Source organism: Coturnix japonica, chromosome 3, assembly GCF_054131305.1.
Source record: "Coturnix japonica strain WE chromosome 3, WE-NBRP24, whole genome shotgun sequence".
Taxonomy (NCBI): Eukaryota; Metazoa; Chordata; class Aves; order Galliformes; family Phasianidae; genus Coturnix; species Coturnix japonica.
Genome location: NC_140665.1, coordinates 13,854,130 through 13,872,280, shown reverse-complemented (window position 1 = coordinate 13,872,280; position 18,151 = coordinate 13,854,130). Strand labels below are relative to the sequence as shown.

The 18,151-nt window shown below is 37.3% G+C and overlaps 1 protein-coding gene across 15 annotated transcripts in view; it reads right to left on the bottom strand.

Annotated features, from left to right (window-relative positions):
* Positions 1-5,188: 5,188 nt before the first annotated feature.
* TASP1 (taspase 1) overlaps positions 5,189-18,151 on the bottom strand; it is a 66,210-nt gene continuing 53,247 nt past the window's right edge. For 13 of the 15 annotated variants that reach the window (XR_001553817.3, XR_014944491.1, XM_085542786.1 and 10 more), the window contains 2 exons: positions 16,366-16,439; positions 5,189-6,735 (listed from right to left, as the gene is read on the bottom strand). Coding sequence is in view for 12 of the 15 variants with exons in the window: in XM_085542786.1 (XP_085398912.1) it covers positions 6,643-6,735; positions 16,366-16,439 (167 nt within the window). In the remaining 3 variants the exon portion in view is untranslated. Of the gene's footprint in view, positions 6,736-8,425; positions 9,105-16,365; positions 16,440-18,151 lie in introns of those variants that run through there. The other 2 variants (XR_014944490.1, XM_015857138.3) reach the window with 2 other exon arrangements.

Here is an 18,151-nt window from a genome sequence, read left to right as displayed (position 1 = left end):
GCTGCCCTGCTACCAGCAGCCTCCAGGGCTGCACTGGCTTCTTCACAGCGTAAAACTTGCCATACCGTATAATAGATTAGATTATTGCCATTTATGGAAAGTCCAGGGAAAAAAAAAAATAAGGCAAATGAAGTGGCTAAAATCACTTTTTGCACCAACCTAACAAGTTCTTAATCATGAACCAAGCTGTTCTGGAGCACACAATGCCAGCTGAACACTGAGAACAGGGACTGCTTTTCAGTATTGAAAATCTACCCCATTTCTCCAGACATCTGAACACATTCAGGTGCCGTATTCCTGCAGGGTCCATACAGACACCCCTATCTGGGTTTGTCATCTCCCCAGAAGTAACAGCATCTTCATTTTAAATGAGTTTCTGTGCTTCCAGGGATATCTAAAGTAAAAATAGTGGTATACTAGCAAGACAAAAAAAAGCATCTTTGTTTCAGAATAAAAAACAATTCCAATAAAAGAAATACCAACAGAAGAAAACAGAATTAGTTCATACCTAAACTTGTAATTCTGAGTCACAGTTTGGCCAAGGAAACAATTCAGTTGCTTTCTGCCCCTCACATATTGTTTCTGACAGTGAAGCTCCCCCTGGGTTTTTGTTTACCATTTATAGTTGGGAGTTTCCTTACTTTGAGTTCTTTTCTAATTTAGGCAACTCCCTCATGTTTGTCAAGATGCTTGAAATTTACCTTAAAAAAAACTCGTGTGATGTGCAAAGAGTACACTCAAAAATGGCACTTTTTTTCTATCCTTCTTCTCCCTGGGGAGTGAGGTGGTTTACAGCTTTCTAATTGTAACTTTATTTCAAACCATGTATCACAAATCCTTCTCTGCTGTACCTGGCATTGTCTGTCTTCTGGTTAGCTAATTTTCTATCATAGGAATTACATGATGCGTTAATACACTACACGTGGGGTTTGAAACAATATCCCTTCCCTCCTCAGACACGCACACTGTTTCAAAGGCCTTCATGTCCCAGCACTGACCGCTAATTACCTCAGGATCTGGCGTGCTCTTATCTCCCCACAGGAGTTCACCGCCTTTGGAAAGGATTAGCTTCCAAGCTTCAGAAACTATTTCTTCGTTGCACTGAGAACTGCACCTCACTAGACTCGATTCCTGCAAGATCAGGCAAAGGATGTGATTTTATGAACATGTCGGTTTTATTTTTCCCCTACAAAATTTGCGGCGCATTGTAGCAGTGACAGAGTAAGAGCAATATCCAACAGAAGTACTAATAACAGTGAGCACAGACCTACCAAGCCTGCAGCTGCCAGGCCCAAAATGCAGTTCATTGATCCAAGAGAAAACTGAACTACCTCAATAAGCGATGATCTTCAAAACTTTTCTTTATGATTTAGCCTTGATTAAGTTGTAGGTACATGTGCAGTGCTTTGTTTCTCACTGCCCCTCAGTGGGGATGGAAATTCAGGTGTAATTAAGAAGCAGAGATCACTTACCAAGCACCATCACCAGCAAAACAGACTTAGGTAAAAGGCTTAATAATATGTGGGCAGTGGAAATGTGTTTGCTAGTGAGAATCAGTGAAAACAACAGCTCAGATCCTTCCATAAGTGACCCAAAACATGTAGCAACATTTCTATTTCAGTGGTAGTAAGCACAGACTTTACAGCACAGACTGGTTTGATGGTTTATTGTCACTTCACACTGGATATGGTGGTTTTGCCACTGGTAAGCTGGATAAAGCAAACCCGAACCCTTGCTGACGTTTGTGTTGTACCACACAGCGTATCCCATACTGCTCCAATACCTCTGAAGGGAAGCAAGAACTGTAAAAATTATCCCTTTTAGAGAAAAATATTTAAACTATAAAAAAGTGCTGAAAGTCCTTGGCTAGCAAAGAGCTCCGTCTGGAGCAAAGTTATAGCTTGACTTCAAATTGTTTGCAACAGGAAAGTCTGCATGTTGATTCTTCCACCTAACTTCTCAAACTCGGCACACCCACCAGATATTCCCAGATAATCCAGAAAAATAAGCATCAGTCATCCAAACATCTTGCTCAATCTCATTTCAGAAGTCTCCAGTGTTAGCATTAAGGGACTCATAATGTTTGACTCCTCTAAGAGAAACACTTCAAAGGGCGATGTCCTGGCTCTGCCAGAGCTGATGGCTGAGCTCCTAGTGACTTCACTGGAGACACGATCTCACTTCAAACATTTGCCTTCACGTAGTGCTTTCTGAGAATTGCATTTTAGCAACTTCACAAGGCCTTTTGTTTCAGAGAGCTTAGCTGGTTTCTTTCTATGTAAGTACGTGGACATTTACACAAGTGTGATGGAGTGCAATACACTGGGCAGCATTAGCCTAAATATCTACTACAATATATTATAGCTGATTGACAGAACCCAAAAGGGGTAGGGTTAACCACACAAGGACATGTCACCCATAGCCTTTTGCAGGTTTATACAAACTACAGCTGAGCGCTGGTACTGTTTTCTCCCCAGGCCAGCTGGAGCCTGACCCTCCCCATCATCCCTAAGGGACTGGTGATCATATTAACTTTTGGTGCAGGTTGCTTAGTCTCAAGCTTCTCGTACCCTGATTAAGAAGCAAGGTAAAGCAGTTTCTTCAAACTCTTTTAGCCTGGAAACCATGCTTACAGTCTCACGCTATCATGTGTAGTATCTGAGGACTTCCTGCCTCCCTTGGCCTATTTCTACAAATCTGAAGACCACCGCGTATCTGACAGCTACTCGTTGCCCACCTGCATCCTGGGAGTTATTCTCACCCTTGAGACCAGCAGCCAAGATCCAGGAGCCACTTAACCCACCACAACACGTGCTCTCGTGCAGTAATGCATGTCAACACGGGGGGCAGGAGAGTTGGCTGAAGATACTGCAGCATCTGGAGACGGAGGAGACTGGGCATCTGGCAGTCCCGTATTGAGATGGGGACCACAGAACGAAGAGCACAGCCTTGCAAGGAATTGTGAACTTCAAAGTTAGTGAAAGAGTGCAGGGCATGGGACATACAATACATGTATTGCATTGCCATCACACAAAAGACTTCTGAGGCAACCAAAGGTGTTTGTTTAGGCGCATGACAGACATTTTCTGGGCTCAATCACTATTAAGTGATCTAGCTAATTTTTACAGGGGATAATTGCCCAGGTTAGGTGGAAGATGAATGCTGCATCACTATAGGTCCTTAGACAATAAAACCGCTCCTTAACTCTGTGCTATCCTGTGATGGAGCAAATGATCAAGCACAGAGCTATCAGAGCAGAACAACCTCCAACTCCTACAGTTTTCTGTTAAAAAAAAAATAATAATAGTAATAAAAAATGGAGCAAAAAGAACAGTTCTTATTAACCAGTGGTGCTATCGGTAGACCTGCTAGAAATGCTGGTGGCTGCACCTATTCTACTTCTAATACCATAATACTCAGTGGTTTTGGACTCTTATCCAGACTGTGCTATTAACCTACATTTTAGTTAACAACATCAATTACCACAGCCTTGTTAATACCCTTGATATTTTTTAACTGTCTCTGCTTCCTCCTCCTTCAACCACAGTATCTCCCATATCAGACTTTACATAGGGAATGGCTGCAGTTTCATTGAACTGGGATTCCTCTTCCTTGCCAGTGGAATCACTTTCATCTCACACCCGTTATAGAGATAAGTCCATAAGCAGAGAAACATACTCTTCATACCTACAGAATACACAAAGTGGAATTCAGATCACCACTAAACTTTACTGTGAGAGGCTATTACAAGCTCTCAGAAGTAAAATTTATTATGACAGATTAGTGACTACTCCGGCACCAAATTGTCTGCTACAAAATAACCAAGGACATGTAATTGTGTGTTTGAGTATAAAAACAAGAGTATTCAAATTGTTTGTATTTATATGCATTTCATCTGGTTATCCTTCCTTTATAATTTTAGACAGCTTCTGCCAACTGTGTAATTTCCTTTTCGACTGTTTCTGCTTGTGCCAGTGGCAATGGTTACTTGTCACGTACAAGAGCTTACAGATCACTTCATTGCTAAGTGTCTATCCTCTACCACTTACTTTTCATTAAGCCCTTCTGAAGTCCAAAGTAGACGTGGAAGCTGAATTAAACCCACAATTAAGGCAGCGTAAGATCTCTTATTGGCTGGAGTGGGAGTAGGATGATAGGAAGCTGTGCTCCTGCCAGTCTTCATCATTACTGATGCAGAAATGCAAATGTCCTAAAACAGTTTCCTTCTCATGAGTACCAAAGGTAGAAAGTCAGCTCTGTACCTGGTTTGTGCTCTGTGCCTTTCTTGTGATTCTCAGCAGAAGAATGCCTTTTTTCTCTAGCCAGACAGAAGGAAAAGCTGGACAATGAAAAGAGACACTGCTCAAGTTCAAACAACACCACCTGCATAATTCCACACGGCAGCCTGGCTTTTTTTTCCACAAAAATTGCTTAGGAAGTTACTGATTGGAATATCGCATAGAAATCAAAGCAAAAGAAAAGCTAAACATACCAATTTTTGAGTTACAATTACATTTATATATATATGTGTATGAATTCACAGAAAAATAAAACTCTGAGATAGCACATGGGAAAAAAGATCGTAAATTGGTATCCAGGTCTCCACAAGGAGACATTAAGCAAGTAAGTGGAAGAAACAACTTATCAATTTACACATAGTCCAAGCCCTTCTGCATTCCTTGTTACATGAAAGTGAATTTATGCCAGTATTTTACAAAGGCAGTACTGAAAAGCACTCGAACAGTTTGCTCCATCGCTTTAACCTCTGCAAAAAAAAAAAAATCTGCCACTTTCAAATATGGGTACATACCAATTCACAAGCATTATAACTCTCCTTCGCAGATCATAGTGTGCAGCACCCACACGATCACTTGATGTTGTACTTTAGAGTAATTTCAATGGCTCTGACAACTGAATTGAATTGTTAGAACATTACTGAAGTGTTGTACTCTGCACTGCCAAACCCTAACTGGCGTAAACCACACTTCTTCACTCTATCACACCAGAGTCTGGCTGTACCTCCAAGGACGCACATGGACACCTCAGCACAAGCTACTTCAGACAGATGCACGATGCGTGATTTAGATAGATGCAAAAAGCTCATTCCATGTTATTTACAAGAATTCATAGAAATATCTTAAATTATAGGACTACAATGGCACGACTGAAAAAAAAAATCAGACACAAATAAGAACATATCTCAATGTATTATTTAACATAAGAGTGAAAATGAATTCAAGCTACTAAAAAAAAATGTATTAAGATTTTTATCCATGAAACATTGGTACTACAATCAATGTAACCATTTCATCAGCAGTCAAGTAGGTCTGTTATAGGCAGGCACAACATTACAAAAGAGGACAGTACAATGCCCAATTAAGCGAATACAGTCTGAATACCTATTCATCCACTATTTCTGAAAACAGAATTATCAATATCCACCAGGGGAAAAGATCAACTAATTTAGTTTCTCTTTGGCATACTTATCATGACAGTGAATTAATTACAAAAGTCTTCTATTGCTGCCAGTGCTGTGAAGAAAGAAGTACTGAATGGAAGATTGTATGCGAGAAGTCACTTTTAGGACAGGCGATCTGGATAACGCATTAGAACTGGTGACAAAAGGCAGTTCAGCTGCCAATGCTTCACAAGGCAGACAAAGTTTACACTGTTTTATACTGCAGTTTTGTTGAAGGTGTAAAAAAATTACAGTAAATTTATGCACAGTACATACATGTTACACACAGTTATATAAATACCCATGCTGTGGCTGGACTTTAGGAAGTTGCTTTATCCATAAGAAAGCTAGTATCAGACCTCCCAGCATCCATTCAATACACATTGCACTTTGCATCCAGTAATATGCTCATTTCTGTACCTCTCTTAAAAATAGATTTAAAACAGAAGCAAAGAATAATATTGAATCTTTCCATAAACTTTGTTTTCTTATTTACATTGTAATATTCCATTATACATAAAGACTGCATTACGATACATTATTTTCATATAGCATTTTGTAATAGATACAGCTTGAAGCTATTAACATCTTAGTTTGGAAACAGAGATATGACTTATAAGATTATTTAGAACAATTCGAGCCTTAATTTTGCTCTAGTTTGTTTCACTGAAACCATTCTCTGACCAAAAAAAAATCCTCCTTATTGGGGAGGAAGAAAACAACCCATGTTTAAACCACCACTGGATTTCCTTAAACCACTGAGTAACTTTGAAGCCATAATCATTTTTGCATACTTATATATCCACTTCAAAGGCCCATTCCTTTTAAATTTAGAAGATGAATGACAATTGTGACCACATCTTTAAATTATTATTTCGTTTTAACTTTCAGATATTTTTCAAACATAAAACAATGATAACGTAATCACTAATCGTATATAATCTTTGTACAACTGGGAAGAGGTCCTATTTTATCAGGGTAAAAAATGAACATGCACACGGTCCCATTCACAGAGTGAGAACATAAAACTACAGCAGCACTTGTCTCAAGTTATGGAGCACACGATGGTAAGACGGGGTGTAAAGCAAGAGTAGAATTTCCAACATTTGTTAAGACACACAAAAAAAAACTTAATGTAGAAAATGTCATTCACATTCTTTGCAATGATGCGAGGAATCAACTGTTCAGCTTTCTGGGCTCTCCAGTCGGCATACTCCTCCTTCTATTGCCACAGACTGTCCTGCCACTGCTCCAGGAGGAAGTCTTGAAATGTGAGTCTGTGGAAAAGTCAAGAGAGTGTTACCAAATACAATGAAAGGCAAAATTATGCAGGACACAGAGCACTGAACAATTCACGTGTTCAGTGACTGCAGCCCAAAGGACAAATGACAAAAAAACTTGACAAGCCATAAACAATTCGGATCTTTTGTATTTTGTTTGTGTCAATGTTTAACTCATGAAGAGAATGACCATGACAGATGTGTAGAAAAGGTAAAATGAATGACTACGTTCACTGGAAATTGAAGAAAGAATTATTCTGCATGAAAACAAGAGAAAAGTAACTGTGAAATTCCATGCTTTACTAGCCTTTATTAGTGAAGATGAACATATATGTTAAAAAAAAAATAGTACCCAAAAAACAATTGTGTTTCTGTCAACAGGCATCTTTTCTATGGAGAAAACTTGCTTATGTTTTCATATGCACTGTTAATTCTGAGCTACAGCAAAGCCATTTTCAGATATATCAGTTGATTTAATATAGGCCAAGGGCTAAATCAATGTTTAACCAAGGCAGTGAAAAGACTCAGAAGAATGTTTCTACAAACTTTGCTGTTTCCAAGTTTCAGAGCTGCTGAATGGGTTCTGGTAAAACATAAAAAAGAGCCTTAGTGAAACTCTAAAATGCAGTAGGGCTGAAAATAGCATTTCTCTGGGTTTCAGGCAAAAAGTGCCACCAGCTCAAGCGATGCTCCAGCCACCCATCTCAGTGAAGCAGGTGCTCAAGTTATGCTTTCCATCAGGTGATTCACTAACGCTCCAACAAACTGATGCTGAAGCAATTATTAAATTAGGATGAAGAAACGACTCCTACTACAATATAAAGCTCATATAAAGCTCAAAACAGCAAAGTTACTGGTGTGAGAAATTACAGTTTTCTCTAAGCAAAGCCAACTATATACTTACATTTTTGTATGCACATTATTCCATTTAAAAGGTTTAAGTGCTGAAAAATGCGTAAGAAGCAATGAAGCAATGGGCTATAAGGGGGTTGGACTAAATGACCTTTTAAGGACCCACTTCCAACCCAAATCATTCTATGATTCTGTGATATAAAAGTCCCACAAATGTAACTTGCACCAACTGAACAGAAGGTTATTTGATGCTGTAACTGCAATTCACTGCATCCCAGAAATGTTTTATATCTTAGATACAACTTCATTCAACTCCCTTCTTATCCTGGTTTCTGCTCTTAGACAGTCATGTTTTCAGTGAAATTACAGAATGACATTTAATTTAAAACATTTAAAGGTTTTCATTTCACTGCTAAACTTTGATCTCTTGCCTTTGTGCTCGATATACGAACATCTTCCGACTTTCAGAAACATTTTGGTTTTTATTTACCATTTCAAGAAAAAAAGATCCTTTCAAACCCCTTAGCTTCTCTTAAATATAAGATCAGTAAGATCTTGAGCAAGGAAAGGAAAAAAGGCCAAGAGAGGAAAAACAGGTATTTTTAGAACATATTCTACCAATATATATATTCTACCAATATATTATCAAGAACCTAGATTTAAATAGATGTCCATACTTTGGTATATTTCCTAAACTAAAACATATTTAGATTTAGTGTAGAAGGAAAAATGAGTTATCTATAAAGAGACAAAAGCAAAAAATGCAACACCATATGGTAGCATATGTACACTTCTACTTACTGAAACATTCAAGCCACATAACAAAGTCTTTCTTAAAGCCTTTAACTGCACCTTTTTATTTGCATACGTTGTATGACCAAGTAAACCTGTTTCACACTGACTTTTTACTTTCACTTGTCTGTCTTACGTAGAGCAAAATCCACACAGATGATAGTATTTAAAATTTGTTAATTAATAATGAGTATCAAAGGATAAAACTGACACGTCAAGACAACTTCAGATGAATTTCCAAGTGTACTCTTACAATTACATCTCCTTTGTTCCGAGCCATAAGAATGAACTTGAGTAAATACAACTTCAAAGAACACTGAAGCCATTTAAAATGCAACCACAGAACTTATTTGTAACTCTTGTTACATTTCTATACCCCCAACATCATATTTTACATTAAGTCCAGATTGCACCATGGATTAGAGTGAGACTGAAAATATAAAAATATTTTTTGAAAAGCAACAACAAAGAAACAAGAAAGAGAAACATTGGAAAGCTTTTGGTTGAATTTGATTAATCCATCAGCATTACAATCTGAATGAGCCCACATCTGGAGAAAATTGAACAGAAATAAGCAAAGAAGAATTTTTTTGTTCAGAATTCATCCTCCATCAAGCTTCAAGGAAGTCTCTTCTTGAGGAAACAGGAGTATGCTGAGGAAAGGAAGGTCAAGAATGACAAGACGCTTTACTGTCCCCAAGAAAATGTTTTGATTTGTTTCCCTAGGAAAAAATGAGGTTGGTGAGGGCCTTGTAGAAGCAGAGAGCACAAATGCTACATTAAGTACTTGATTTTGATTTTTTTCCCCCTACCTATATAGCACAACCAAGCTAACTGGCCTTCAGATACCAATTCTTGGCATGTGTGGACTTGCCATCAAAAAACTGAATTAAACAAAAATCAGTCCCTCTTTCCCATCTAACTAAAATGAAATGGTGGAGCAACTGACTCCCCCAGCACTGCTTCTACAAACACTGCCTGCTGAAAGTTACTGTCTCAGTTTCTTTTGATGTGCACTGGAAAGCTTCCCACCGCCCCATAAGTCCAAAACTAATCAGTCATCCTGCCTTGGAATAAGTGTTAACTGCTACAGGGACAATATATGATTTCATCTTTTCATCAGGAACATTTGATCAATTTTTGAAGTTACGTATTTTTTGTATATATATATACATATATATATATATTTTTACATACTACAAGTTGTGCCAAGACTTACTTTACTTCATGTCTCTCAAATAAAGTTTCTGAAACAAATTTGAGGCCAACTAATATCAAAAACTTTTCTCCTTTAGCGATTAAAGACCTAGCTTTCTCCTTTTATTCACGTTAGTTTGTCAAAACAGCTTCTTTTTTCATTAAAAGCATACATACAGTGTAGAATTAATTAATATAATGCATAGGCCAAAAAGCAGACAACTCTGCATGAGAAAACTGAAGGCAATCAAATGCTGCCAAGAGAACAGAGTACAACTACCAGATGGCAGCACATTCAGTTCTTAAGCAAGTCAAGGGAGTACTTCAAGTGTTTAGTTTTCTTATTACATGCTCAGGATGTGCTCTGGATGGAATAATTTATAAAATGAACTTTTTCCGTTCATTACACTATTGAGATGAAATATAATGAAACAGAGACTGAGGACGTCATGTATAAGGGCTGGTCCAAAAGTAATGCCTCGTATTTTACTATGATGGCCCACAGCATCAGAGGTGGATGTTGGTGAGATGGCAGTAGATGTTGAACCTTCCCACCAATATCCTGTTACATGCTGTTGCTGTGCAATGGATGGCAACAGAGGGGCAGCCTGTCAGAATGGTGCCTGACACAGAAACATGTATGAAGCAAAGGTGTGTAACTGAATTCCCCCATGCAGAACAAACGGCACCCACTGACATTCATCAGTGCTTGCCGAATGTTTACGGACAGCAAACAGTGAATGTGAGTACAGTAAGGTGGTAGGTGGTGCATTTTAGCAGTGGTGACAGCAAAAGTGAAGGATCACCTCTGCTGGTGCATATCTATCTTTACAAGCACAGCACGCAGGCTCTTGTTCATAGCTGGGGAAAATGCAGAGCTCACAGCATCTATGTTGGAAAATAATGCCTTCTAGCTGAACATTTGCTCTATTAAATAGCACTATTGAGCTCTATCTGTCATAGTTTCCAAGGAAATACATAGAAGGCATTACTTTCAGAGCAACTTACATAGTTAATGAAATCACTTGCTATCACTTTTCTCCTAAAACAAAAGGAATACCAAATCCATATATTGTTCAGAAACTCAGAATCACTCATAGGTCTATACACAGACTGTTTAGGAAGCTAGCAAATTTCTGAGCTCAAATTCATTCCATGGGTCAAATGTATTATTTCACAAAACCTGTGCTTCTATAAACTTCCCTATGAAGCCTTACATTTCAAGAAAATTGAAAACAAAAGCATTTTAACCTCTTCATATGATTCATACACGTAATTTATCTGCAGCTATGTACCAACCAGTCATCTAATCAGCTCACCACTCCTGGCTATTATAGAGATATTCTAAAATAGGGCCAGATAGTTTAGAGAGTGATTTTCACTTATCTGAACTGCGGGTGCTAAGTCAGGTTATTATATTTATATTTGCATACCTAAATATATAAAATCATCTACTCTGCTCAATCCTAAGATATAATAGTCAAATATGAGGAAAGTTCCAGAACTTTTGGCTTCAAGAAAGAACTCAACCAAAAAAAAAAATTGAACTTATCTTCTCATCTCAAAGCCTGTAATTTCCATGATGGTCGACATGCCTAATATTTTAACTGGTATCTCAGCACTGAAGGTTATTTCCAACAAGTATAAATATCTTTATGAGAGAACTGGATGTCCTGCTGAATGTGAAGAGTTATTTTCAAGTAAGATTCTCTGAATGATTCCCCTGTCTGCAGACAAGAGTGAAGATTAAAAGGGAAAAAACAGTGTAACAGTGACATACACATTTCCTCTCTCATGAATTTAAAAGACTGTCTCTGTAGTCTAAATGAATGACTAAATTTTTTTGAATTAGTATTCCTGTTAACTAACCAGACTTGTTAATTTTTTCCACTAATTTTCAAATTAGGATTTGGATTCTTCCAGTATGTATTTCTCTACCCAACGAGCACTGGCTGGCTGCCCTCCTCCCCAAGAAAGGCTCTCACAAACCTTTTGTTCACAGAGTAAAATACAGATGCTCATTATCAGGAAACTCAACAACAATCACTACAATCATTGTTTGCCATATGTATGACTTCGAACATAGAGGAAAATAATTTTGCTAATCTTTACAGAGTTAATGAAGTTGAGTAAATCCAATTATAACACGTAATCTCAACAGGAAGAATGAACTGGAAATGATCTCCCTGTCCACTGTGTTTCTTCACATCTTGCAAAGTGACTTGAATTTGATTCACTAGAAAACTGAAAGAATGGCATATGTAGTCTTGCAGTATGAAAACCTGCAATATTATAAAGCTTAGTAATTCATGAACTGAACATGTGCCAGAGACTTAAACTGGCAAATGAATCTGGATTACATTCAGCATCACGTCTCGATGTTTAGAAGTTAGTTGTCCAGGTCATCTGGCTATTAGAAAAAGTAAAATTTATAAAGCTGAATTACAACAATACCTCAAAATTACTGCAGAATTTGTAGTCACAGCAAAAGTAAACAGCATTTATACACAGGTCACATTTTAAAATGTATATATCTACTAAGAACCATGCTAAGCTAACAAATTACTTCAAATATAGATCCCACATGACCAAAACTGCACACTGCTGGTATTAATTAGATTTTTTCACTCAAAGGCAGCACCTGATCTGAAAACACTACTGAAAACACAGCAAGAAAGTCCCTTTTTCCAAGTAAAAATAATTCAACATCAGCCATTCTAAATAACTAAGATAATACAAAAACTTGGGGGCCCAGAAAAATGTAAGTTCTGTGGTACATCCCAACACCTTTTACTTTGTGCACACAAAATGTGATGAGCTCCAAGTGAGCAAATACTCTGAAGACCCTGTCAGAATCAAAAGGGCTTCTGCTTGATTATGCAAAAAAACACAGTAACAAATCAAAAGAAGATTGCCTTCCACTGACCAGAATCTTCAAGATATAGTTTATACATGTGCTTACATGTACATTTGCACTGTTATCTGACACTGAGGAATCTCTTTTCCTTTGCAGCATCCTCAGCTGAGCAAAGAACAAGAAGAAACAGAGACTGCAACTCAGAGAGGTCCATCAACTTGTAATCTATCCACAAATCTCTTTTCCTTTAGTTCTGTATTTACATCTTAAATCACAGTATTGTGAATCCAAGGAGTAGCCCATTTCCTCTCATAACTTGGCAAAAGGTCTCAAAGCCCTTCAAGCAAAGTGGTACTTAAATGAATCCAACAAATGCTACATCAGCCCTTAAGATTTCAAATACTGCACATCACCCATGACAGAGTGGACAGAACTCCAGGAAATAACACTGTAGTTATCAAAATATTTTCTCAATGGTGACAACTGTTCAAGCTCTCAGGATGTATCCTGATCAGTTCAGGAAAATTTGAAATCATTAAGTGAAGAGGCCAGAACTTGGGTGACCTTTTCAGTTGGTACAATGATCTGCTGTTGGATCTACTGTAGATCCATTAAAAATATCTGGAAGGTTATTCTGAGGACTAGAGTATCAGAAAGAGAAGAAAGTTTGGGTAAAAAAGTTAGAGTTAACAGATTATAAAAGATCTCAAATTTATGTCAAGTGATTAATGATCAGCACCACAAAACCAGAAAGGAATATGTCTACCTCTCCAATTCATAACAACTTTCCATCTTCCAGGCCTTCAATCAAGAAGATAACTTTTGCTGATGTAGCAATTACCTCTATAGAAGTAATGAGATAAGTGCAGAGGAAATCTGCAGACTTTTATTTTCTATCTTTCTCATGGCTATGGTCAGAAATTTCCACAGAGGCCTCAAACATTCAGCAGTCCCATCTAATGGCTAGAAACAGTTGAGTGTCAGATTATGTGACAGTTCTATCATTACATATATGTCACTGAAAGAAGTTGCTTCAGGAGACCTTGGGAGGTCCAGTCATGTTCCTAAGCAACAGGGCTACCTGTGAAATAATGTGTCACAGTACTGCTTCATGGAGAAAGACTGGGATGATATCCACTGGGCAGGAGGTAAAGATGACGTTACCAGTGTTATCCATACCTTCAGCACTGAGAGAGAGCCAAAAGCAAGTAACAGGACAAACAATCAGAGATGACTGCAACAGCAAAAAAGGCGTGAACTTAGTTCATTTGGGAAGCCTCTACACTATTTTGAAAGAATAAGAACTTTCAACCAGACATTTTAAAACAACATTCAACACAATTTTTTTCAAGCAACTGGTTTTCTAAAAAAAGGCTGGACGTCTTTCCAGAAAGTATGCTTTAAATCAATTATTAGTCACAGTGCAAAACTGTTCTACAGCTCTTGCAGGCTCAGCCATTTTACGCATTCAGACTGGCTAGAGAGCACACATGCAGCCTTGTCTGGAGATGACTGGCCAGCTGTGTCTTGTCTAATCAGAAGCAAACAATGCCCTGTTGAAAGGCTGACTCCTGATCAGTACTTGGAGAGCTCACAATGCTAGAAGGCAGAAGCACCACCAGGTTAGGGTGTATGGTTTTCAGTCTCTGATTCCACTTTCCTTTCTCACTTTGCTTTTAAGGAATTACTGGTAGTTGGTTGAATAAGTTTCCACCTCTTAAGCACATTAGTTTCTGTAGGTGAGCTGGTATCCAGCCAGTCAGAGTGGGTCTGCCTTGCAACAACGGCTTCTGATATCTCCACTGTCTTAGCACTGGATTCGCAACAACCAGCTGCTATGTACAATGCATTAGCCTCCAATACAGCAAGAAACACACCGAAATTAAAGGAAGACCTCTCTTCTTTAGTATGTACCCCTCTACATAATCGATATAATTCATTACAGTGGATGCAGAGTAAAACTTGCGGCCTTGACTGATGAAAGAAATAAAAACTGGAGTTCCGTACCTCCCTAGAAAAATAGGAGAGCAACATGTTTCTGTACAAGCTGCCATCTGATGATTTTGCTACAGTACTCAAAAACAAATGGTATCTTATGCTTTTATTGTTATAACATTTTTTTTCCATAGCAAGCATCAAAATTAGCGGTACCAAAGCAGTTACTCTATTAAAGAAAAAATAGTATATATATATTTTTCTTTAACTTACACTATATGGTGTTCTATTTCAAGCCCAGTTTTCCACCTATAACTTAGCCCTAGCTGTAGCAGAATAGAATTCCAGCTTTTATGACAGAAGACTTTTTTGATCAATAGAAGTCAGCAGCAAAAGCATTTGTGGTTTTTCTCTGGAAAGCATTTGTGGCCACAGACTCAAAGGAGGAAGAAAGGGAGGGGGATTAACTCTTCAATGAAGGTCAAAAGCATAATTTAAAAGTGAACCAAGAGGAGCAGCTGTGTCTGTCAGCACAATCAAGATTACCAGCTGGAGAACTTACCAGCAGTATGAAAACAATGTGCACCAGATGTCAAATGTTGCAACTGTGAGTAGGAAAACATCTCTGGGCATGGTACTGTCATGCTAGTACTCATTAGCAGATAGATTTCCCATTTAGCATTTATTAATTAATAAGAATGACACTACCAGGGAGAAATAATAACATTTCCTTTGAAACAGCTTTTGAGCCTTGCAGTGTAAGCCAGAAGCAGGTATGCACACTGTGATAATCTAACACTGTGCATTCGAGAAATTCTCCTTCTTTCACTATGCACACAATAAAACAACTTTTAAATTTACTACTGAATACTAGAACATCCACAGCTCAGCCTCCTTTAGTTTTACTTGGTTCAGTCTGAGCTTTTAGTTTGAGTTTGGATTCCTTTCCAATAAAATGTACAACCAATATTAAGAGAACAAGTGAGAACACACTGTATTCAACCAGAAATAACTTGACATACACAATGAAAGAGAATACTACACTAACACCTCTACCAACGTTTCCTTTACCAGCATGTCAATTTTGCTCTTTTTTTAATGTTTTTTCTATTACTGACATTATTATTTCTCTCACATTCTCCATTACAGTTTTATCTCCAATGAAACACAGCACCCTTAGTCCCCCAAAAAGCCAAACAAAAACAAAGATTTGAGTTTTATAGTCCTCTCCCTCTTCACTGCTGATGACTCAACTTTCCTCCCTAGCGGTGACACAAGAAGCACCTACATCTGGAGAGCGCCAACAAAATCCAGGCCCTCAAATTCTTCTCTCTTCCAGGCTTTAAAATTAACCCTTCTAGAAATTTTCACTTAAGAATGCTGGATGCCTTTCTTACTCGTAGCTGCTGGTATAAAAATCTTGGCAGGCATCTCCTATTTTAACACATGTATTAACACATGTAAGTATTCCAGAAAATACACAAACTCTGCCACTAATTTATCAGTGAGCCTTCTTTTACACTAGCTCTTTCCCTGCTTTGGTCACTTCCTTTAACTGGCTCTGATTGGCCACTCAGCCTCGAATAGCTATTGTTACACATTATAAAAATGATTCAGTCTCCATTTCTAGCATCCCCCATGATGAATCTCATTGTCCAAACACCTTTCTCACATATTCTAGTTGCTACATGGTAGTACCTGCCTTTTTTCTCCATTCAGTGCTGTATTCCATAGAAGAGTTGGCTCTCATTCTCTTTGGTTAATCTCTACTGTTTGACGTTAATGATTTTTCCAGTTTCAACAGCTAAACTTAGTGTAACTGAATCAGACAGACAAAACTATTCAAATATCAAGTGACATAATACATACACCACTGTAGATTTGTTAATCGCAGTAATTTAAAATGGGAATCAGAAATGCTCCACTCCTATACAGATTCTCCTTAACCTCTGCACTCATTCTTCCTGTATTACAACCTGTTCTTCAAGTCTTACCTTAGCTTTGCCATCCTGTGCAGACATATATCCTACACACATGCTCTCTGTTGTATGGCTCCACAGAAATTCCACTATAACGAAAAATGCAAGGTGTCACAGAAATGCTTATAAGATGTAATTTAACAAGACAAAATTTCGTATGTTTAGGTCTCATCTATTGGAGTTTTATAAGGAAGTCTTACAATAATTAAATAAGATGCTTTGAAAAACTATTTTCACATATTTTATTATAGACAAGATTTCTGCAATTTAAAAAGTGTGCTTAGATGTTGTTTAAAACATAATTCATTAATATTCCTCTCATTCCTTTAATATGAATAATGAAGGTCATAGCATGCTGAGTACAATTATCCTTTGAAACATTTTTCCTTGCATAGCAATTAACCATTAGTAGAACATTAAGGTTCTGACAATCCCAGTAGACTTGCAGATTCTGACAGATCTGTAGATATCATGACAAAAGAAAAGCGAACTTCATTTAGGTATGCAATTTGCTCCCTGTAATAAATTCACAACTGATACTGCCAAAGTTCACCCAAAAATTTTCAATGACATATATTCAATGCAATGTAACTGCGTTTCATGAGGTCAACTCTTTCCGCACACCCTGAAGATTCAACTGTCAATGAAAGTATTCATTTTTTGTAGACAAAATTAAATTAATCTTTTAATTCTGAGAAGCTAAGCAACATTTCAGGCCAACTACCCTCAAAACATGTGTCTAGAGTTACCAACGACAAAGACATTCTTTTACATAGTTAAGATTTGTTTTCCTCCTGCATAGTTCACCAGAGGTACAGTAACCTGCAACATGATTATCTATTTATTAAAAGCATTTGAATTACACTAAGATCCTATGTTACATACTTAATTCTCTGAGAGAATTTCAAACATTTTCTAGCATTTAATAAATTTCTTTCTTGAAATTTATTTCAAGTTTAAAAAATAGAAAAAAAAATCGTTCCTGCAATGGAGACAAATGACTTGATTACTTTGTACACCAAGTTCTTAAGTATCGCACAAGTTATTTACGATTAAAACAACGTAAGTAGTACACGTATTTAACTATATGTTAACCTTACGAGGCAGAAATTTCTACACACAAAAAAATACCTATAGATAAGCTGTACTATAAGATTCTTATTTCAGTGGAAAGAAAATGAGAAAAATAAGCAAACCAACAGACAAATAGTCTTTATTTACAGTGTATAACTATGAGGATTTTTTAAAATAAAACTTGAGAAAAAATATTCTATCTTCCTTAATAGGAACATGCTTTCTTACATCAAAGTCAAACATTAAATAGAAAATACTACTCTCACTTCCAAGTGTAAGAAATTAAAGGCTGATTTTATTTGTTCTTGTTTAATTAGGCTTGTATTGTCATTTTCTAAACTCCTTTTTAGATGCAGAATTTATGTGGTGGGATTCTTTCCACTAGATTAATAACGACATAATCATGTCATTCTTAAATTTGAAAGCCATAAATCACACTTGCAACATTCTCTGCATGTTTAGCAACCCCATGTCCTGATTCAGGAGTCAGCATGAGACCATCTTGGCTTTCCAATAATTGAAAGACAATAGCAGAACTACTTAACAGTCAATTTTTTCAAAAACACAAACTGTTCAAGTAATAATTCCAAAAAATTTAATATACAAAATATAATTCCAAATTCTTTTCCCATTCAAGATTTCAAAAGCCCCTTTGTTGTTCACCACCGCTAACCCAGCAGCATTAAGAGTCATCTCGTAAATCTCTGGGTTTTTGCAAAAGCAAAAC